The sequence below is a fragment of the Cynara cardunculus genome (genome assembly GCF_001531365.2).
Source record: "Cynara cardunculus var. scolymus isolate 2C chromosome LG 13, CcrdV1, whole genome shotgun sequence".
In the NCBI taxonomy this organism is placed as follows: Eukaryota; Viridiplantae; Streptophyta; class Magnoliopsida; order Asterales; family Asteraceae; genus Cynara; species Cynara cardunculus.
This window is the reverse complement of record NC_037540.1, coordinates 3,009,157-3,030,171: the sequence shown is the minus strand read 5'-3', so window position 1 is coordinate 3,030,171 and position 21,015 is coordinate 3,009,157. Positions and strand designations below refer to the sequence as shown.

Sequence of the window (21,015 nt, the reverse complement as noted above, 5' to 3'; positions counted from 1 at the left end):
TATTTACTTTTTAATAACTAAATATATTGAATAATAACTATAAAATAATTGATATGATTAATATTGTTTTAAATAATTAATATTTATTTATTATTAATGATAATAAATAATAATTAATATCAAGGAGAATTATAATTAGAAAAAAGTCACAATAAACTCTCAAAACACTACTCCAAGTAACGTTTCAAATTAAATTAACTTATAAGTTAGTTTATGGTCATCCAAACATATACACCGAATATAATTTAACTCATGTTTGCCAAACATTTGTTTCCTAGGGAGAGTACAAAATGTATATTTTTCACATGTGGCACAAGAGCCACTTGCATATTTTGAGACAATTTGAAAGGAAAAATGGGTTAAGAAAATAACAACCAATAGTCATTTACTTATTTTGGGTAATATTTCTAATCCAAAAAAGAAAAAGAAAATGACGTACAGGTAATTCGACATATAATTTTTTTTTAATTATTTATCAAATATTTTTTTTTTGATTAACCTAGATATCCAACCCGCTATGCAAACCGACTAATCCCAGGACGACCACCTGCTTTACAGATAGCCCGAAGTCACCGCATTTGAACCTCCGTGGCCATAAGAGAATTTTTATTTCTCATTGGATTTGAACTTAAGATCTCCTGGTACTTTTGACCTTTGGAGCCAAGTTCAAACTATTCAGGCACCAATCTTATAGTTTATTTATCAAATATTTAAAATAATTGTTTTATAACATAAGGATCATGTTTCAAAAACCGCATTCTCATGTAAAAAACAAATAAAATCACATTCGAAAAGGTTTTGAATCAAAACCAAGATTATCATACAACAAATTGAAATGAGCAGAATTTAAGAGTCGTTTACCTAATGTCTATCATATCATTTGTATTTCTGGATGGATATGGAAAAGATCAAAATTCTTACCTGGTAAGAGCATTGACAAAGATCAAGAGTCTTACAACGTAAGTGAGTGTGACGACTTTTACCTGATAAATTTTTGTATACAATATTGTCTTGATGGACTATAATATTATCCGATCAGATAAGTAAAAGTGTTGACCCTTATCAATAAGTGTTCACCAAACAAATGTAAGATTTCACATCGGTTGAGGAGGGGAACAAAAATTGTCTTATAAGGAACTGAATACCTCATCTATCAGATGCGTTTTAAAACTGTAAGTCTAGGTGTATGGACAAAACAAACAATATCTGATACAATTGACTCTTGATGTTACAAAAAAATCTCCCTCTCTCTCTCTCATTGTTATTAAAGATAAAATTGTCATTCGGTTAATTAAAATATGTAGTAATAACTACACAATCTTAAAACTATATGCAATTTTCATCGTGTATATTTATTTTGAAATAGACAAATATCAGTAATTTATTGAACAGTATAAACATAATATTCGAATTATTGACTTTTGATCCCAAAAAAAATCAAAATCATGAAAGTTATAACCATTTGAATGTGCAACGCACGGAAAACGTTTCAAGATTTTGGTTATATTAAAAGTCAAAAGTTGTAGGTTGACCAGACACAAAATAACATACCATTTTAAAAAATTTAAAATCAAAAGATGTGAACGGATAAGTCATGTGGTTAGGTTGGATTAATAACACATTAAATATTATTCGATACGATGACATGAAGGAGTCAAATTAATCTTTTTCAAATTTGATTAAAATAGTAACGGGTTTTTCTTTCTTCATTTAATATCGATTTCATTCTATCGAGTATATAAACAGTAACGTAATGCTTTAATTGGTTACCCGTATATTTAGATGTTTAAAACTTTACATCTTAGGTACCAAAATGAAAGTCTTGAAAGTACGTTACCCAAAATAAAAATTAAATTAAAGTATGTTACTTTTTTATATAATTATATATATTATCAATTATATAGTCTTAGGAAATATTATATGTTGTTGAAGAGTGTTTTATATATTTTGTTAGCAATTATTATATTTTATTTAATCACATACCGAATCAAACAACTCATTGATTTTAGATTAAGAATATTCCATTATTTGTGTTGAAGTGTCATACTTTAATCCATAGTTTTGAATTTATTAAATCATCCATGACATATACTTATATATATATAGAGAGAGAGAGAGAGAAGGGCAGAAAGAATGTTAGAAACAAAAAAGTAAAATAAGAGTATTTCTATAAATATTACATGTGATTGATACAGTTGGGTTTATAGGATTTTATCAATTTTTAAGTGTCATAATAATTTGTTTTATTGAACTTAATTTACAGGACAAAAAAAATAAAACATCTTATTTGAAGCCGTTGTAATAAGTTTATAAAACGTTTTTTGCTGTCTTAACACGTTTTTAAGGACACATTTAATACAAAAACATCGTATTAACAATTATATATATATATATATATATAAAAATATATAAATAAAACATCTTATCTGAAGCCGTTGTAATAAGTTTATAAACGTTTTTTGCTGTCTTAACACGTTTTTAAGGACACATTTAATACAAAAACATCGTATTAACAATTATATATATATAAATAAAACATCTTATCTGAAGCCGTTGTAATAAGTTTATAAAACGTTTTTTTGCTGTCTTAACACGTTTTTAAGGACACATTTAATACAAAAACATTGTATTAACAATTATATATATATATATATATATATATATATATATATATATGGTTGAGTTACGGTAAGAAAAGAAGTTATGATGAAAAACGTAAGAAGAAATCTTCATCCTTGAATCAATCTTAATTGAATGTTAACACTGATTATGTGCACAGAGATGCACCGGATGAATTCCCATCTCATGAATTTAGCTATTTTCTTACATTTCTTACTATAACTTCTTTTATCACATGATATTTCGCTTATATAACACACACACACACACACACACACACACATATATATATATATATATATATATGGTTGAGTTTTAATGAAAAAGAAATTTATGGTGAAAAACGTAAGAAGAGATATTCACCCTTCCATCAATTCTAATAATGGAAGTCATGGTAAAAAGGCCAAACATTTGACAAAAACTCTTAAAAATCATTCTTTATGTATTAAGTACTGTTTATTAATGCATATTACTTAAAATCTAAGACTACAAGTAAAATTGTGCGTAAGTACGACTTATTAAAGCTCAATTTTTGAATTCGTATAACTAACCACTGATAAACATAATCTAATACAAGATAAACATTTCATTTTAATTTCTAAATATAAAAAAATCTATAACATAATTAGGATAATCATTGAGTTCAAACGGAATCATTATCTTTATAAAAATTATATTGTTAAGTCAAAAATAAACTACTTCCCTATTAAACCTAAATTAAATTATAATAAAAAATTGAATTACAGAAATTGTACAAAAAACGAGAACTTTTAAATAGTCAATTTGATACTAATATCGATATATTTTTACAATTTTTTATGATATTTTCAAATTCATTTTTATTCAAAAGTAAAAACATTATCTTTATAAAAACCACATAAACCGTATTTACATATCAACAGAAACAAAAAATAAAATGAAACATTAAAATGTACATGTATCTTGCTGCATTGCGCGAGTACCCTTCTAATATATATAGAGTTGGGTTCACGTGAGACCAAGGGTTTTTCGTGTGAGACCCCTAAGACCAATTTATGTTCATTGATCAACTTTATAAGCTAATGATATAATGGTCTAAAGTTGCACGGTGATAATTTTGTGATTATTGAGAAGTCTCGTGACAATTTTGTGCTTATGAATGTTCAGATTGTAGATCTAATCCAATTGTTGAGAATTGGTCTTACGGGTCTCAAAAAAAATTTTGGTCTCACATGATCTATATATATATATATATATATATGTGTGTGTGTGTTTTTTTTTTATATTTATATTATAGAGATATGTGTGTGTGTGATGTGGATCTAACTTTGCTTTTATGGATAAGCCTTGGACTTGATCATGATAGACCAAAAAAGTCCAAAATAAACCACTTAAATATTTACTCCTTCAATCCTCGTCTTAACCCATAACATTTCTTTATTCTACATTTTTATAAATTATAAATAATAAATAATAATTACTTTTCTTTTATCACATCATCCCTCCTACGTCCATCAATATTTCTCTCACTCTCTCTAACTCTTAACACACATTTTTTTTTTTAAAATTTAAGATTTTATATTTTTATTTAATTATTAAAACTATAATTTAAACATTTAAAACCATTAAAACTTATATAGATGAAAAGTTATTAACATTTTCATAAAACCCATGAAACTACATGAATAATATTGAATCTTCAAAGTAAAAACACTGTAAAGACAATTCATAAGGTTTTACTATACGAGTTTTGTATTTCTTGTTACTTCACACTGTTTTATTTAAAGTTTCAGTATTATTTTATAATCTTATAAAAACAAGTATATATATATATATATATATATATATATATATAAATAAATAAAGAAATAGTAAGTCTTTGTCAATGGAGTGTGGCCATAAAAAAGAAAGTTTGTTAAAGCACCACAAATAAGAAGGAAAAAAAAAATAAAAAAGAGATATTCCCATAAGGGGTAAGGATGAATCCTATTAAATTAATACTTGCAATTGCAAGCATGGGTGTGTGCCAAGTCCCTATTGGAGATCATATACAAAGTCAAAAGTCAAACCAACCAATCAAAATCAAGAATGACGTAATCTCACAAATGGACAAATAACCCCCTCAAATAAATTCTCATCCCTTCTCCTTGCAAACATTTCAAACACTCTCCCATTTCTTCCCCTGTTTCTAAATTCCATACCCTTTTCTTTAACATGGTGATGGTGGGAAGGGAAAACTCTAATCTCCCTCCAGGTTTTCGCTTCCATCCCACCGACGAAGAGTTGATCATGTTTTACCTGCGAAACCAAGCGTTATCTAAGCCCTGTCCCGTTTCCATCATCCCCGAGGTCGATATTTACAAGTTTGATCCTTGGCAGTTGCCTGGTTAGTGTTTTCTTTTCAATTGATATTTTTTTACTAAGATTCGTTGTATGTTGATCGTGTTTCAACTTGTCAATTGCAGACAAAACTGAATTCGGAGAAAACGAATGGTATTTCTTTACGCCTCGTGATAGAAAATACCCTAATGGTGTTCGACCCAATAGGGCGGCTGTTTCAGGGTATTGGAAGGCTACGGGGACGGACAAAGCAATTTATAGTGGATCAAAATACGTTGGTGTGAAGAAAGCTTTAGTGTTCTACAGTGGTAAGCCTCCAAAGGGCATTAAGACCGATTGGATTATGCACGAGTATCGATTGAACGAGTCAAGATCGCAACCCGCAAAGAAAATTGGGTCCATGAGGGTAAGTTCAATTTCATTTCCAATGGGGTTTTTTTCTTCCAAATTGATCAGATGAGCGAAATAATTTATCTGGTTGTATGTGGTGATTTTCAGCTTGATGATTGGGTCCTATGTCGAATTTACAAGAAAAAGAGTCCCGGAAGACCTTTGGAGCAAAGAGAGGAAAATACAAATTCACAAAATACCGCAACCGATGATCATAACAATGTCATGGAGTTACCATCAATGAAAATTCCGAGAACATTTTCACTTGCTCATTTATGGGAATTGGAATCTTTAGGCCCGATTTCTCACATTCTAGGAGATCACAACACGGATTATGACAACAATGGTCGAACCGAAAGTGAAACCACAATGGGGATGATGACGCAATCACCTACGACGTTTATTGGAACAGGACTCAAAGAATCACACCCTTTGAAGTTTGAAGATAATCATCAACACAGCTTAAACCATACAAGTTTTTTTAGTCCGATGTTTGAATTCCAATGATTCTATTGAACGAACTGACATAGCATGATAATGTCAAAAATATTGGGTTTCATCCGAGGATAGGAAGGGCAAAACGAAATATTTGCCCATAATTGTAAAATAGGTCTGGTCATAAAAGGGGGGGAATATCTCTTTATTTATTAATAGTTTTAATACCAAACCGAAAAATATCTATTTTTCGATTCGGGTAATTTTGTAAAAATGTTTTCCAAGTTTTTCTATAATTTTTGTTCAGTAACAAATATGTTTTTTAAAGTTTTTACAAGAACAAAACTGTAGATGCTTTATTACATTACGATTGAACTTACGATATTGATCCAGATTCACACGATAAAAGCAGTTTTAAATAAAAATATATATTCTTTTTATTTAAAATATATATTCTCTTTATGAATCATGAGATGTAAATAATATTTAATTAGTATTCATATAATTTGAGGCTAATAAAATATGGTTGGGCGACACCATCCAAGTAAATCAAGGATTCAAATTCTTGCAACAAACCAAGGCTTGAAAGTTGTATGTTTTGGACTTTTAAGGTTTTAATCCTATGTTTCAACTTAAATACCATTTTTTTAATACTTAAAATATCGTATTCAAGTCTATATTGGCTGGTATTCGATTCGGAGGTTCAATGAACCTCATTTGAAATTTAATAAATCAAAAAGGTTAAATTTTGTGTTGTTCACTTGATTAATTTGTATGTATAAATATGATTATATGAAGTTCAAAAACATCTGTATTATCTTGATCAGTTATTAATCGTTTATTGGGTCAGTATGCAAATTATTTTATGTAAATATTTAAAACATCATCTAAAATTTGTTTAAAATGGTTTGAGCTTTCATTAGTATATTTTTTAGAAATGAAATTAAGCCGTCAATTGTGCAAAAAGGTAAGATACCATTGTGTACAAACTAAGAATACGCCAATTATTACAACGAAAACGATGACAAAGTTGAATCCATCGTTGAAAGGTAATATAATATTACGGAGTGTTTGGTTAGAGATATTAAACAGTAATCAATGGAAATGAAAATAAAAGAAACTGTTTGGTATTATATAATATAATGGACTTATTCCCCCATAAGCCCAAAATTTCATTCCTTGTCATTTTCATTCCCCGTCATGAACTATTCAGTATCTTAGTTTTTATTTATTTTTTTATTAAACGGTCTTATCATGTGATCACGTGGACAAGCTCTCATCTTTCCATATGTTCATACACGATAGATGCATATGAAAACATCTGAGACCACTTTCAACCGTATATAAGTTTGCACGTACGTTTCGTGTTCCTTTTGATTTGAGTTTAATAAATAATGAAATGGACAAAATTGGAAAGTTGAAATGGAATTTTATGGTGAATTGGTGTGGTAGGTATGGACCAATTAAACTAAAAGCAAACTATATTGTTTAATTGTCAATTTCTGATCAGGATTTATAAGTCTTGTTCGAAAATTGTTCACGTTAACTCGTATTATTTGGATATACGTATATATTACTCCATCTATTTCAAAATACATAAATCAACTACTGTATTATAAAATACATATATCTTGTTCTTAAAATCGAGAAAGACTAATGGGCTGTTTACCGAACGTTTACTCGGGTAAGCACTTATCAAGTTAGATTATCTTACTGGATGAATATAGTAGGGACCAAGAATCTTACCCGATAAGAGCGAAACAAGGACCAAAAATTTTACCCTGTAAGTGAGAATGACAGCTCTTACCACAGTTAGTGCTTACCGGGTAAATTGTTGCATACGATGTTGTTTTTGTTGACTAAAATCTTACTTGGTAAGTAAGCTATAGTGTTGAATTTCACGGGTAAACGCTTACCGGGTAAGTGATTAGGTAAACAACCCCTAAAAATCGAATGAACCATGAATTAGAATTAAGTGTTCAAGTTTTCATTGCACTGATACGTTTCTGGTATATAAAAAATCAGTAATATGTTCATATTATTACGATAATATCGGTTATTCTTAACATCAATAAATTGGTTTTCTAATTTAAAGAGAAAATTAATGACCTATCGTTTTATTATTTTATTTTGTAAACATAATTCCTTTTGAATTGGGTATATGCTTCTTGATGCATATTTTAGATCAGATTTGTTAAATGCTTTATAATTACTTTATCTCCTTTTTTTTTTTTTTTGAAATACATATATCCGTATTATATATTGTATTTATTAAATGGAAAAAATAGGGGTTTACCATGCGTACAAGAAAAAGGAATATTCGGGTGGCCAAAAATCAGATTCCAAGATTTTTGGTGCACTGCATGCCCCCAAAGAGGTTGTTATCATTGACGTTAGACAAACTCGTTATGTATACCCATTTTCTTCTCAAACCTTCCAAATTTTGTTGGATTTTTATGATATAATATTACGTTTGGCTTGTAAAATGTTTTTTTTAATTAATGTAACGTGTTAAAATAGCTAGAATACAAATAAAGTTGTTGTAAAATGGAATGATATCTGTTAAATGAGTTGGATCTATCCAGTGACGAATCCAAGAAATTAATCGGGTGGGAGCACGTTCGATGGGACTTAAGGGAAGGATTTTTGGTCATATGAGACTGTGGAAAAACCATGTAAAACAAAAATGAAAATAGAAAATTTAAGTTAGTCAATAAAGATTTTTGGTTTTTGACTGAAGGTCTTTCCCCCGGTGTTTAAAGCTTAGATCCGTCCCCGGATATAACCTCAAATAGTAATGGAACAATTAGAAATGGTTAAAATATTTTTTGTATTTTTTTTTGCTTAAGTTATAAGATATTATATAATGATGAAATAAAAATGGTATTAATTTGCGGCGGTAGAGGTGGCTGGAGGTGAGGGTGGGTGTGGTGTGGTTAAATTAGATCTAAAGGTTATTTTTGTCTTTTTAAATAAGAGTATGAAATCCTTAATATTGGTCAAAAAATAGTACGAAATGATATGATTGACTGTTGTTAAATATGACTACTAATGAACACGTGTTAAATGATATGATTGAATACTGGAACTTTATTAGTGACCAGTGAACACCTTCACTGATGAACAATATCAATGAAGATGTTTACATATGAACACATAATTCATATGCCATATATGTTCACTCATGAACACAATGGTTATCACGAAACATGATAATTTCAATTAATTTTCGGTGAAATTGTTTTTCGTAATATCATGTTCAGATACAACATCATGTGGAAAAGAAGTAACAACGAAGCGTACAAGTGTTCAGGTTGGATTTCCATGATTCTTCGTCTATAAACAAACATGGTAAAAAATTGGAAAATCAATGATAACTTAAAAATGGCTAAAATCATGGACCACTGTAACAACCATTTAAACAAAAATATAAAACTACAAATTTGCCCTCAAACAGTACATACACGGTGAGATATGAACCATGAGATCAGATGGATTCCTATTGGTTTAGAGAGTTTGTAAAATTAACACCAATACACTGGTTGACAAAAAGATCTTTCCCCTGTATATGTATAGTGTATGGGCCATATTGACTTGAAGGCTTATAAAGAGGAATGGAGCAAATGATAAAAGGCTTTTGAAGAGATGAAGATTGTAGAATTTCCCCTTTTGGCCCTACTCCTAGCTAATATATACTACTGTTATATGAATATCAGATGTTTATTGAATTTGAGTATTATCTGATTTTGTGTATTAAAAATAGATTTTGTAATGGATATTTACAAGATAATTACATGAAATATAAACAATTAAAAATATTGTTTAAAAGCAATTTTATCGACGGATTTATGATAGATCACCAACAGATAGGTTATTGATGGATTTTCGATGACTTTTCTATTAGTAATTCATCTAAAAACTGGTTGTTGACAATTTATCTGTACAAGCTGACACAAAATTTTATCCTCAACAACATAACGACACCATAGTTGTTGGTAATTTGTTGAAAAAACAACTTGTCAATAATTTATTGGTAACCCGATGGTACCTGGTCCCATTTTTATTTTCCAGATTTTTATTGGTAACCATCGGATATAAATAATACATATAATTTAGGATAGTTGATTTTTATCCGTTGTAGTGATCCTATCATTTATTATAGAGGAAATCACGTTGTTAAAAGCTATGATTTTCATCCCTATAGTTTTGAAATTACAGTTTTAATCTTTATGGTTTGTAATTTATTATATTTTCATTCTTATGCTTTATAATTTTATCGTTCTTTTGGTTTCTATGGTTTGTAGTTCTGTACTATTTTTGTCCTTTATACTTTAAAAGTGAGAATTAGTATAGAAACAAAAATAGCAATAAATTTCAAACCATATGGATGAAAATTGTAATTTCTAATCACAGAGAAGAAAATGGAAATTTTTAATAAACGATAGGGACTAAAAGCATAATTTGCTCTTTATCTATACTACTTTATAAAGCAAATTTGGAAAAAGTCTTAAAAACAATCTAAAATGCATAAGGTACCATTTTTTAATGCATAAAGTCTTAAAAATGTACAACTTTTACATGCATAAAATTATAAAAGACTTGAAGGTTGATGTACAAATTGTTAATGCTGAACTTAGGGTTTAGATTTCCAATGATATTTTCTTAAAAGTCATCAGCCCAAGAATTGCCCCCCTGTCGCCTTCTCTACGTTCTCATGGATTCATGTTCCCAAGATGGCCATTCAAGCTCCCCATATGATGATTTGATGCTACATTCACACTCCTCTAAGAAGATTGTCTTCCCAAGACAAGCTCTCATCGCTCCACACGCTCTCATCGATTTCCCTCCTAAAGTAATGATGCAGAAATTGACGATTCAAGCTCCCGTATGATGATTACTTATTCAGGATCACCATGTAATCGCTCCAGACACTCGCGATCCATGCTTCGAATATGGCTAGGGTTCCAATCGAGGTAATTATTTTTATTTTCCATCTTCATTTGGTTGGTTAGGGTTCTTAGTTTTCTATGGGCTAGCGAATTAATTGTTCCTCTATGTTGATTCCATTCAAGATTTCACTTATGTGAGTTTTAGGGTTCTTCCCAGATGGCCTTACTCTCGATCAGAGGCATTGGAGTGAGCTACAGGTTATTATTCCCTTCTCCCCTTTGTGCATTTATGTTTTACATTTAATCTTCACTGGGAAATGGCATAAGAAATTTACAATAATCAAAATTTTGATAAATCTGTTCAAGAAACCAAATTTTTAGTTTACATAATTAGTGGGGGAGTTAAGAACTTCTGCACCAAACATCGAACCTTTACAGTTTATAATAGCATTCAATTTACTTTGTAGGTAAAGTCAATCTCACCAAAATCCTTGAGTGCCTCAGTTAGCGACATTGGTTCGGTTGTTAGTATGATTGATAATATTGCAGGATCGGCACCAGGTAATGGATCAAGAACAGCAGTTGGGGAGGACTTGGTTGCCATGACAAAATTGCATCTTCAAGCAAGAACTTCCGGCATCCCAGATGGAACAAGGAAAATAAAACGCTTTACAAGTGCAATCCCCTTAAATGGTGTATCATCTGTTAACAGTGTAAATGATAACTTTAAGCATTTTAACTTTGTGGAGGCTTCAGTGTATATGTAAATGATGGAGTCTTCATGTGAAAAACGTAAATAATTTGAGAATCAGGGAACTAATTTGAACCAGATTTAGTTCCGTTTGTAATTGGGGGGGGGGTCAAAAAGTACAGTTAATGTGGTACAGAAGCAACATATAAAGATTGTCAACGTTTTACAACAAAATTGAAAATTTGGTGATCATTTGTGTGATATGCGATTGTTGGGATATTTCTAGGATGATGTATGCTTCAAGGAAATGAACACAAATAATGATTTGATTACTATTTCATTAGTTGCTTAATATGTACATTTTTACATGTGATGCTCCGTTCTTGGTGCTCAACAGATTCATATTTCTGCATTGCCTTTTGTTATGTTGATGAGAAAGAATTAGCCACGTTGAGGGAAATTGTGACCTTTCTGGGTCCAACATACGTACAACATGAACAGCGTTAAACATTCACCACATATTTTGTGAACCTCAAATCCTCAATATTTGATCCTTCTACTTGAGGTTATCCTATGAACTTCTACTTTAGATTCTTTGTTTCATCACCTAAATTTTAATTTGCTACTTGTTACTTTACGATACTTTTCTTCATTTTATCTCTTTTATCTAATATTTGGGTTTGACATATGGCTTTCGTTAGCACTTCATTTTAATATTATGCAGCTCAGCCTTTGCTGCTCAATATCAAACCATAACTTCAACTTTGGATATTGTTACTTAGATTGATGTCGCGTACCAACACTAAATTCTTAGAACATGAAGATGGTTTGTGTTGCTGTGGTTTTGAAAAAATGGCTGAAGAGTGCTTTTCACGGGAACTCCGTGTGCAAGGTGCCTTTTAAGATTAGAGTCGATGACTTTGATTTTGGACAATGGTGCTCAAAGGGTCTTTTTTCGATGGTTGATCTAGAGGAATGCTAAAATAACCTTGGATTTTTTGGAATTCAAAAGGGATTTGTAGACTCCTTGGACGTTTGATGCTGGTATGGATGCTTTCACGGTGGTTGTTAAAGTGTAGATGAAACTATGCTGCAGTTGATCTAGATGCGGTGGGGTTTGATTTTTGGTCATCTCGATTGATTAGGATATTGGTTTCTATTTCGGCTTGTATAAGATAATTTTTTTTCCCAAATATATTCACTAGATATTTGTTTCTTCCTTCAATATAACTATTTGGACACCATAATTGATTTTCATGCTTGTGTACAATAAAGTTCACCTCTTATTCCTTATTTGCTACATTGTACTTGATTACATCTTGTTGCATCGCACGGATACTCAACCATAAGGAATCGAGGTTTAAATATTTCTAAGGGTTTCCCCGAAAGATCGAATGTTTAAATTTAAATTTTGTACTTTTAATGAATGATTGCATTTTTTTTAGTTGTAGATTTATGACAAATTGCATGAAAAAGTAACGTACTTTGACTTGATTCATATTTTGGATAATGTAATTTCAAAACTTTCATTTTGGTACCTAAGATGTAAAGTTTTAAACATTTAAGTACCCGGGTAACTGGTTGAAGTATTAACCGATTATCATGCTGATGTGGCGAGTGTTGTGGTATCTAACTCGGTATTATTTACTGACGTGGTCAGTGACGTAGATTTTTTTAAATATAAAATTAGTCTTTTTTTTAATCTAATTTTAGTTTTCAAGTGATTACTCAGGTACTTAAATGTTTAAAACTTTACATCTTGGATACCAAAATGGAAGTTTTGAAAGTACGTTACCCAAAATAGGAATCAAGTTAAAGTACGTTACTTTTTCATGCAATTTACCCGTAGGTTTATTAGGAAATTTGACATCCTGCCGCATTAAGCAGGCATACAACTAGTTAAATTATATTGATAATTTGAGACACATAATCGTGTACTCTAAACTTCTAAGGACCTTTATGAAAATTTACTCAAGAAGATAACGACTGCCACGTCATCAAAAGCAAAGGTCCATGTTGGATTAACGGGCAGCACCAAGTACCTGCCCGTAAACTGCCCGTAAATCCCTTTGCATTACCAACACTTTCCACCATATCTCAACTCCCACCGTATCTTAAACCATGACCACTTACACAAACCCCACCACCCTCTTCCACCCCCAAATCACCGCCTCCCGCCGCCACCATCGACTTCCACCAATACGGGCCACATTCTCCGGTGAAGAACCCCAAACCAACCGCCGGAGATTCATCACCACCACACTTCTAACCACCTCCATTTCACTCATGGGATTAAACAACGTTAATGAGCAAGTAGCACTAGCCGAGAATTGGGGCACAAGATCCTTCATAAAAGAACGGTTTTTCGAGCCGGGGTTGTCGCCGGAGGACGCAGTGGCGAGAATCCGGCAGACAAGAGAGGGTTTGCATAGTATTAGAAACATGTTGGAAACGATGTCGTGGAGGTATGTATTGTTTTATATAAGATTAAAGGCGGCTTATCTATCTCAGGACTTGAAGAACGCCATGTCCATGGTACCAGAAACCAAAAAAGGTTCTTACGTTAAAGCTGCTAATGAGTTGGTTGACAACATGTCTGAGGTATATATATATCCTTACCTGCTCAAAAAAAAAAAAACAATAAAATTAATTTTATAAAATGCCTTAAAAATGTAGAAATGTCCTTAAAAAAATACTTTATATGACTTAAGTTTATAGGATCAAACCAAAAATTAGGACTTAAGTTTATAGAATCAAACCAAAAACTGTTCTATCACTACAAAACAATTTACCTTTACACACAAAAATCGTCCTTAGAAATTTTCGTTGTTGATTACCGACGGATAATCTAGAAAATACCAATGCTTCCGGTGGAATTGATGTTTTTCAAGAAAATACCAACGGATCACCCATAAAATACATTGTTAATCTGTCACTGATTTGAATTCAGTGAATAGCCCACGAACTTTGTGACGGTTTTCTGACCAATCAATTCTTTAGCGAAAGATTTCCTGGGAAACATCCGTAAGTAAAAGTCTTCCATTTAGTAATGTATATAAAATTGTTACAATAGGTTTATAAGTTTTAACAAATTTTTAGAATGTTTTTAAAATAAAGTGTCGTATTAACTATTTTATATGACATTATTTGAAAAAATGTTCTATAAAAAGATGGGTTTATAGGACATATTTTCTCAAAAGTGTTTTATAGAATAGCTAATAGGACATTTAAAACGTCTAATAAACATATTACGAACGCTTTTAGATAGGATGCTTTAAGCTTGGTCCTATAAAACTAAGTTTTGTAAAATATTCTATTAGGAAGCTTAGACAATCTAGGCATCTTATAAAGCGAAATTTAGTTTATTTCACTTTAATTGATAATTAAACCCTTCATATAACAACTTAATCTGCTATGTGTTGCAGTTTGATCATTATGTTCGATCTCCGAAGGTGTACGAATCATATTTGTACTATGAGAAGACGTTGAAATCGATCGATGATCTTGTGGCAGTGCTAGCGTAGCAAATGAATCTCGGATAAATGATGTTGAAATATTACTTGTAATCGTTTAAATTTTCTTTTTTGATATGAAAGTGAACATAAAAAATACTCCAAAATTTAATCAAACTTTGTTACATTTCATTCAAATATGAGAGATTTCACACGATATCAATCCGGAAACACAAGGTGAAGTTACACACGACCGAACAAATTGATGACGAATTAATCAAACCACGCGTTTTGCTTGTCGAGATAAGGCAATGGCAGCAAGCAAGATGATGAGGATGAACACGACGACTCCTCCAAACGATCCAATGAGCGAACCAGATGCGCCCTGACAAAAGTCCCCGTATTGTTGACACACTGGCAACCAATTCGTGGAACTGTTCCCATTGTGAGCCAGATACACGATTGATGCCGCGGCAGATGCCCCCGCAGTGAGAAGAGCAAGCATGATCTTCAAAATGGGTTTTAAAAAATGTTAGAAATTAATTAACCGATCAGGTTATGATGAAGAGTATATAATATACATCTTCATTAATGCAGGAACACTGTACCCCTGTTAGGGATACAATGATCTTGCATTGATGATTATGTCTTATTACCGTGTCGAGGATAACCAAGAGGATTCTGGTTCCTCTTGCCGCACTCCTCATGATGTGAACGATGGATAACGGGATGCTGAGGAAGAAATATGCACAAACTATGGCGTTGACAACCACAAACAACCTGAAATACGATGGAAAGAAGGAAAAAATGAATTAAAAAAAGACTATCAGACAAGATATCATTAGCAGGTTATCATCAAGTAAAACATACCTGAAAGACCGAAAATCATCATATTGTGCATCGAAACGCACAAACCGAGTAAAGAAAGGTAGAGTTTGTTCATTGGTTCCCATGGCAATGGCGGCACCTAAAGTACCCGTAATACCAACAAGGCGAGAAACAAGATCCATGATGGAAACCGCTTTGTTTGAACCAGCAGGCACTGGGACTTTGGATGCATCACCCTCTTCCAAACGTACGGCCTTTGTCATATTTCGGGTTTTTGGTTGATCGAAAAGCGATAAGCAGCTGAATAGAATTGAAATGGTGGTGAAATTGTTTGTGAAAATGGGAAGGAGAATCTGGGAATTTATACAAAGATGTAGATAGTAGAGTTGGTATAGAACGAGGATAATGGGTGTGTTAAGAGTTGGTTGTCAATGGGTCTTTTTGGATTCAGCACTACTGTATCCTAACCTGCTCAACTTTGGGCAACAACTTCCTACTCCATCAAATTATCAGTTTCTTCAACTTTTAGCTGGAGTTTTCACCACATACAACACCTATTTACACTCTATATATATATATATATATATATATATATATATATATATATATATATAAAACGAAAGAATTACATGTATGGTTATTGTGGTTTCACTTTCGTTATGAATCGGGTCCCTTTCTTTAACTCCATTAGCGTTAGTTTCATTAAATCAAGGGTATTTTTTGTAACACAATATATCATTAGATAGTTTTCATCAAGACGATTAAAATGACACTTCTTTTGAGCTAGTCAAGTAGGCGTTAAACACGAACTGAGACTCTCTCGCCCCTTCGACAACAATTCCTGCACTTGACGTCGGGCCTCCTCCCTTCCTTCATAGAGCCATGTATTGTAAGTGATCCGAATTAATTAGTGATCCCTTGGCCTACCTAACACAGATTTCCGTGAAATAGGGGTAAAATAGCCCCATAACTTCGGGAGGAGGGAGTGCCTCCTCACAAAGGGGGTTGCAGTGACCAGACCCAGACGACTGTTTACCAAAAACACAGGTATCTACAAAGTCGTAAGACCATGTATGGGGGATGGGATAAACTAGAAGACTAACTCCTTCCCCTCCTAGGGCTTCAGCAAGGTGTCTATCCTGAGGATGGCGAGTGCCCGATCAAATTGATCGGATCATGCAGGAACAAGACGATTAAAATGACACAAAAATATGAACTTTATCAATTTTAAAATTCTATTTATACCTTTTATATGTTATTATTTTGTTATTAATTTGTAATAAAATGTAAAAATTAACCAAAATATAGAAACCGTATAAAAATAATATTTTGAGCAGAGTAAAGTGAAATTTTAAAGAGAATAAAATACAATAAATAATATTTAAAGAATGAATAAAATGTAAAAAGAAAGATATATTTGACGTTTTAGAAGATAAAATAAAATTTTATTTTGAGAGTATATTGGTAGAATATAGGTTTGTTCCATGGGATGAAGATGGAACACGTCTCTTCAATTTTTGTTCTACCATGTTTTTGTCTGTTCCATGTAAAAGTTATGCCAAACATGAAATAGTAATCTATGTTATATTTTATTCAATATACCAAATGCACCCTTAGAGACCTTGTTTGTTTTCAATATTCTATTTTAGACTAAAGGTATAATAAGACCGTGTTTGTTTTTTATATTCTATTTTAAACTAAAGAGTCATTTATCGAACGCTTACAAAGTAAATATTTACTGATAATAATCATCACTCTCATTTATCTTATTTAATAACATTCTCAGTCATCAAAATAAAATACTGATAAACTATATTTTTATCTGATAAATACAAACTTAATAGAACTCCTCACCATCGTTCATTTATGGCATGAATTGAAAGAGAACATAAAATCCCAATTGATCGAGTTTAATGATATGAAGTGGATAATAATATGATATGATATGAACAAAACGAATTGAAGCCCATGGGCTCAATAAATATGTCTTGACCTCGACTCGACTGACAACAACGTATTTAATTAATAAAATTGAATTTTTTATTATTTAATTTTACATCTTGGGAACGAAACACTCAACACCCTGTCTGAAATCTTGATCTCCTTTCAAAACAAGAAAGAAATCTTGATTTCCCTTTGCAAATTTCTTGCAAGACTATCGGCTCAGGTAAGAAGTCAAAACACAAAAGTCGTCATCATCATCTTCTTCTTCCTCAAATCTACTTATTTTCAAGATTTCTTTAATTAGTTTCGTTTTTTTCACTTGGGGTTTTCTTATAATCCATGAATTTGTAAAGCAATTATATCTCTACAGTTCCATTAATCATACAGATACAGCAGTTTGTGTGTGTTCTTGTTTAATGATTGCAATCAATGAGTATTGAATTGATGCCAACTGATTCACTTAAATATTTCAACTTTGGGATTTACGAGTGGTTTTTTGTTGTGGGTGTATGAATTTATGGGTAGATCTTACAGTTTTTAAGTAGATTTATGTGTTCTTTAGCCTATGGAACCTCAGGTTGTTTTCTTCATGTTCTTGGAAATGCAGCCTATTGATTCTGTGCTATATATATATATGTGTGTGTGTGTGTGTATATATATATATATATCATTCTTGTACCTAGATTTACAGATTTGGAATTAAATGTTGTTTTGTTCTAAGAAAAGACTCAAATGGGTATGTCTAGAAACTCTAATTTATTGGATTTGCAATTGGGGAAATACACTCCTTAAGGAAGTGTTTTAACCAATTTGAGTAATGTTTGGCATTGGAGATCTCGGATCGCGGTAGAACGACGAAGCAAGTTTTGTTTAGCAGGTGAAGAAATCTGGGATGGGTTTTGGTTTTTGTACAAACTTTTTATCAAGAATTCGTTGGGAAAATGACATCTGTAGATTTAAGAACGTCTCTGCCAAATCTGTCAGAAAGTAATGCATTTAAAAAGATCTGTCTGAAGGTTATTCTTTAGATAACCGGTTTTATTGATCCCTGCTGAGACGAATGTACCCCTAGTAGATGATGAGTCCGTTTTTGTTAGTTTGGCAACGGTAGAGAAGCTAAATGGTACTAAATGCTTGTGTTCTTAATAGGCCTTGGGAAAGCTCAGTAAGCACCAATGTCTGAAACAAGCACCAATGACAACCCCATGCCCTCAAAGGACCAGGAAGTATATCTTCATACTCGAATCTTGTACCTTTGTACTTCACGTTTAAACTGATATACGCTCGTAAATATGATATGTTTTATACTTAATGGGAGTATCAATTAAGCCTCGTGATCTTCTAAAAAGCTCATAGATTCAATGTCATTCTTTCTGCAGGAAGCTGTTATCAAGAAAAAGTATGGAGGGTTGTTACCAAAGAAAAACCCGTTAATCTCAAAGGTAAAATTCCGTTCTTTTCATTATATTCGGAGGAAAAAAGAGTCTTTAAAGTTCAGATTTTGACATCTTTCTTGACCAATCTTGCACAGGACCATGACCGGGCTTTTTTTGATTCTGCTGATTGGGCACTGGGAAAGGTAATTAATCGAATTCCGTCACACTAAATCTATAAAATCTTGAGTTTGGCGTCTATATACGATTATGGATGTTAACATGTCATCTTTGTGCAACAGCAAGGATCACAGAAGAGCAAAGGGCCTTTAGAGGCGCTCCGCCCTAAATTACAGGTATTTGATGCTTTCTTCAAGAATTTTAAATCTATGTTCCTTAAACGATCATCAAACCGATATATTGATGTCTCTAAATGTTGAAAAAGATCTACTAATACTACGAGACCAACGTATATCAAGTAGCATAATGCAAGAATCTGGTTGCCTAAGGCTTTGTTTTGGCTGAAAAGTTAGTTGTTGGCTAATAAGCTAACTGTTAGCTGATAAGCTAGTCTTGTTTGATAAAAACTAAGGGTTTGTTTGTTAGCAGCTTAATGAGACCCACATCTTATTCAATCACCTATATATGATTGTTTGGTAGTGGCTGGATGATATAGAAAGTTGCTTATTCAGTAAGCTTTCAGGAGGAGATTTATGCAGAAAGCCAAGTTTTTTTTTCCAAAGGCGCCCCTCCCAATTAAAAAATACGCTCCTATCTATAAAAACCCTCCTAAACAAAAACCTTCACAATCTATAGATGGATTAATCGATGCAGACAATTTTATAAGTATGGGATTTAATGGAAAACCAACCAAACAGTCCCTAAGCTGATAAGTTAGATGACAATGTAAAATGACCTAAAAAGTCATGTTGAAAAAAATACTTGATTCTAACATATAAGGGGCATAATTGGAAGAAAAAAAGTGAAAAAGGTCCTTGAAGCTTATTGAAAAGCCATCTAAAATAGCTTTTCAATTTCAAAAATCAGTTTATGATTACCAAACGCGACTTTTTCAATAAGCTCAAAAGAATTAATATAGCTTATGGTTGCCAAAAATTCCCTAATCAGCTGGAGAAACTCTAACGAAATCTTAGTACGAGGGTTTGATATACTAATTACTCGTTACTAAATCATCACTTTTGTCTTCTCTGTGTTGATTATGAAATCAGCCATCACCACAGCAGCAATCTCGTTCAAGGCGCTCAGCTTATGCTCCTGCAGGCGAAGGAGAAGGTATTTTCCAACTTGTTTTTCTTGCAAATTTCATCGTCTTTTTGAAGAAAACCTCGGGTGATCCTTTTGGTATGTTGTTTCGTTTGTTAACAGGGGACGGTGGCAACGGAAATCATAACGGTTCGGAGGAGGATAACGACGAAAAGGCTGATTCCAAAGATGAAGACCAACCACCCATCTAAGTGACTTGATGGATTGATGGATCCTATGATGCATAAAATATGTATGTTTCAAAGTGTGGATCTTGTTGATGATCCCATAAACCATATTGTTGTATCTTCAAGAGTTGTACTACCATCAGGGAGTAATAAACTAAGCTACATTACTTGTTTGCTTGTGTTATAGAAAGTGAGACTTTGGATTTCAATCGGTTTTCTTTTTACTCGTTTTTTGTCTTCGATCGTTCTACCATCTACTTCTCAAACGTCTCGTGGAGACGTATAGACGGTATAGTAAGGACTTATACGTGATGTTTATAGATATGAAAAGGGCGTATGACGACGTTCCATGAGACGTGATTTGCAGGAGCTTGGAGAAGAGGGAGCACCATGTAAAGATTGGCAAAACGAGCAGACCGTTTGGTCTAAATCGGAACTTAACTGGTCCTGATTCAACCGTGACGTCATCAGGCTGGACCAAAGCACACAAGTGGTCCTTAATTGGTCCAAACCTTTTTAAACGGACCGGTCTTTTCTAATACCTCTTCTAGAAGATGTATTTTGAAACCGTGAGTCTACGTGTAGACAAGACGGACAATATCTGATACAGTTAGTATGAAATCT

At 32.3% G+C, this 21,015-nt stretch overlaps 4 protein-coding genes and 1 long non-coding RNA gene across 6 annotated transcripts; 4 read left to right on the top strand and 1 right to left on the bottom strand.

The window, feature by feature from the left end:
- Positions 1-4,764: 4,764 nt before the first annotated feature.
- Positions 4,765-6,030, top strand: LOC112524636 (NAC transcription factor 29-like). Its single transcript, XM_025134560.1, has 3 exons — positions 4,765-4,984; positions 5,064-5,344; positions 5,437-6,030. The coding sequence occupies exons 1-3, from the start codon at positions 4,813-4,815 to the stop codon at positions 5,833-5,835; spliced, it is 852 nt and encodes a 283-aa protein (XP_024990328.1). The 5' UTR covers positions 4,765-4,812; the 3' UTR covers positions 5,836-6,030.
- Positions 6,031-10,507: 4,477 nt separating this feature from the next.
- Positions 10,508-11,367, top strand: LOC112526134. 2 transcript variants are annotated; one of them, XR_003070485.1, is made up of 3 exons: positions 10,508-10,736; positions 10,858-10,910; positions 11,120-11,367. It is a non-coding gene; the product is annotated as an uncharacterized LOC112526134 (long non-coding RNA). The 2 variants fall into 2 exon arrangements; XR_003070484.1 differs by having other exon boundaries at positions 10,836-10,910.
- A 2,082-nt stretch (positions 11,368-13,449) lies between these two features.
- Positions 13,450-14,988, top strand: LOC112524673 (photosynthetic NDH subunit of lumenal location 2, chloroplastic). The gene is made up of 2 exons (XM_025134607.1): positions 13,450-13,944; positions 14,769-14,988. The coding sequence occupies exons 1-2, from the start codon at positions 13,465-13,467 to the stop codon at positions 14,865-14,867; spliced, it is 579 nt and encodes a 192-aa protein (XP_024990375.1). The 5' UTR covers positions 13,450-13,464; the 3' UTR covers positions 14,868-14,988.
- On the bottom strand, positions 14,940-15,953 carry LOC112524674 (casparian strip membrane protein 1). The gene is made up of 3 exons (XM_025134608.1): positions 15,666-15,953; positions 15,452-15,575; positions 14,940-15,303 (listed from the first exon to the last, which is right to left on the bottom strand). The coding sequence occupies exons 1-3, from the start codon at positions 15,884-15,886 to the stop codon at positions 15,073-15,075; spliced, it is 576 nt and encodes a 191-aa protein (XP_024990376.1). The 5' UTR covers positions 15,887-15,953; the 3' UTR covers positions 14,940-15,072.
- Positions 15,954-17,690: 1,737 nt separating this feature from the next.
- On the top strand, positions 17,691-20,600 carry LOC112525634. The gene is made up of 7 exons (XM_025135837.1): positions 17,691-17,790; positions 18,717-18,793; positions 18,947-19,009; positions 19,099-19,146; positions 19,243-19,296; positions 20,170-20,233; positions 20,327-20,600. The coding sequence occupies exons 2-7, from the start codon at positions 18,743-18,745 to the stop codon at positions 20,413-20,415; spliced, it is 369 nt and encodes a 122-aa protein (XP_024991605.1). The 5' UTR covers positions 17,691-17,790; positions 18,717-18,742; the 3' UTR covers positions 20,416-20,600.
- The last annotated feature ends 415 nt before the right edge of the window (positions 20,601-21,015 follow it).

What these genes read in the sequence shown, in the direction of transcription:
- LOC112525634 (XM_025135837.1), top strand. Translation starts at nt 18,743, where the DNA reads ATGTCTGAAACAAGCACCAATGACAACCCCATGCCCTCAAAGGACCAG. An exon ending in AAAACCCGTTAATCTCAAAG is followed by an intron (nt 19,010 to 19,098) that starts GTAAAATTCCGT and finishes AATCTTGCACAG; the next exon opens with GACCATGACCGGGCTTTTTT. An exon ending in TCCTGCAGGCGAAGGAGAAG is followed by an intron (nt 20,234 to 20,326) that starts GTATTTTCCAAC and finishes GTTTGTTAACAG; the next exon opens with GGGACGGTGGCAACGGAAAT.
- LOC112524674 (XM_025134608.1), bottom strand. Translation starts at nt 15,886, where the DNA reads ATGACAAAGGCCGTACGTTTGGAAGAGGGTGATGCATCCAAAGTCCCA. An exon ending in GATGATTTTCGGTCTTTCAG is followed by an intron (nt 15,576 to 15,665) that starts GTATGTTTTACT and finishes ATCGTATTTCAG; the next exon opens with GTTGTTTGTGGTTGTCAACG. An exon ending in TCTTGGTTATCCTCGACACG is followed by an intron (nt 15,304 to 15,451) that starts GTAATAAGACAT and finishes CCCATTTTGAAG; the next exon opens with ATCATGCTTGCTCTTCTCAC.
- LOC112524673 (XM_025134607.1), top strand. Translation starts at nt 13,465, where the DNA reads ATGACCACTTACACAAACCCCACCACCCTCTTCCACCCCCAAATCACC. An exon ending in TGGTTGACAACATGTCTGAG is followed by an intron (nt 13,945 to 14,768) that starts GTATATATATAT and finishes TATGTGTTGCAG; the next exon opens with TTTGATCATTATGTTCGATC.
- LOC112524636 (XM_025134560.1), top strand. Translation starts at nt 4,813, where the DNA reads ATGGTGATGGTGGGAAGGGAAAACTCTAATCTCCCTCCAGGTTTTCGC. An exon ending in TGATCCTTGGCAGTTGCCTG is followed by an intron (nt 4,985 to 5,063) that starts GTTAGTGTTTTC and finishes TGTCAATTGCAG; the next exon opens with ACAAAACTGAATTCGGAGAA. An exon ending in AGAAAATTGGGTCCATGAGG is followed by an intron (nt 5,345 to 5,436) that starts GTAAGTTCAATT and finishes GGTGATTTTCAG; the next exon opens with CTTGATGATTGGGTCCTATG.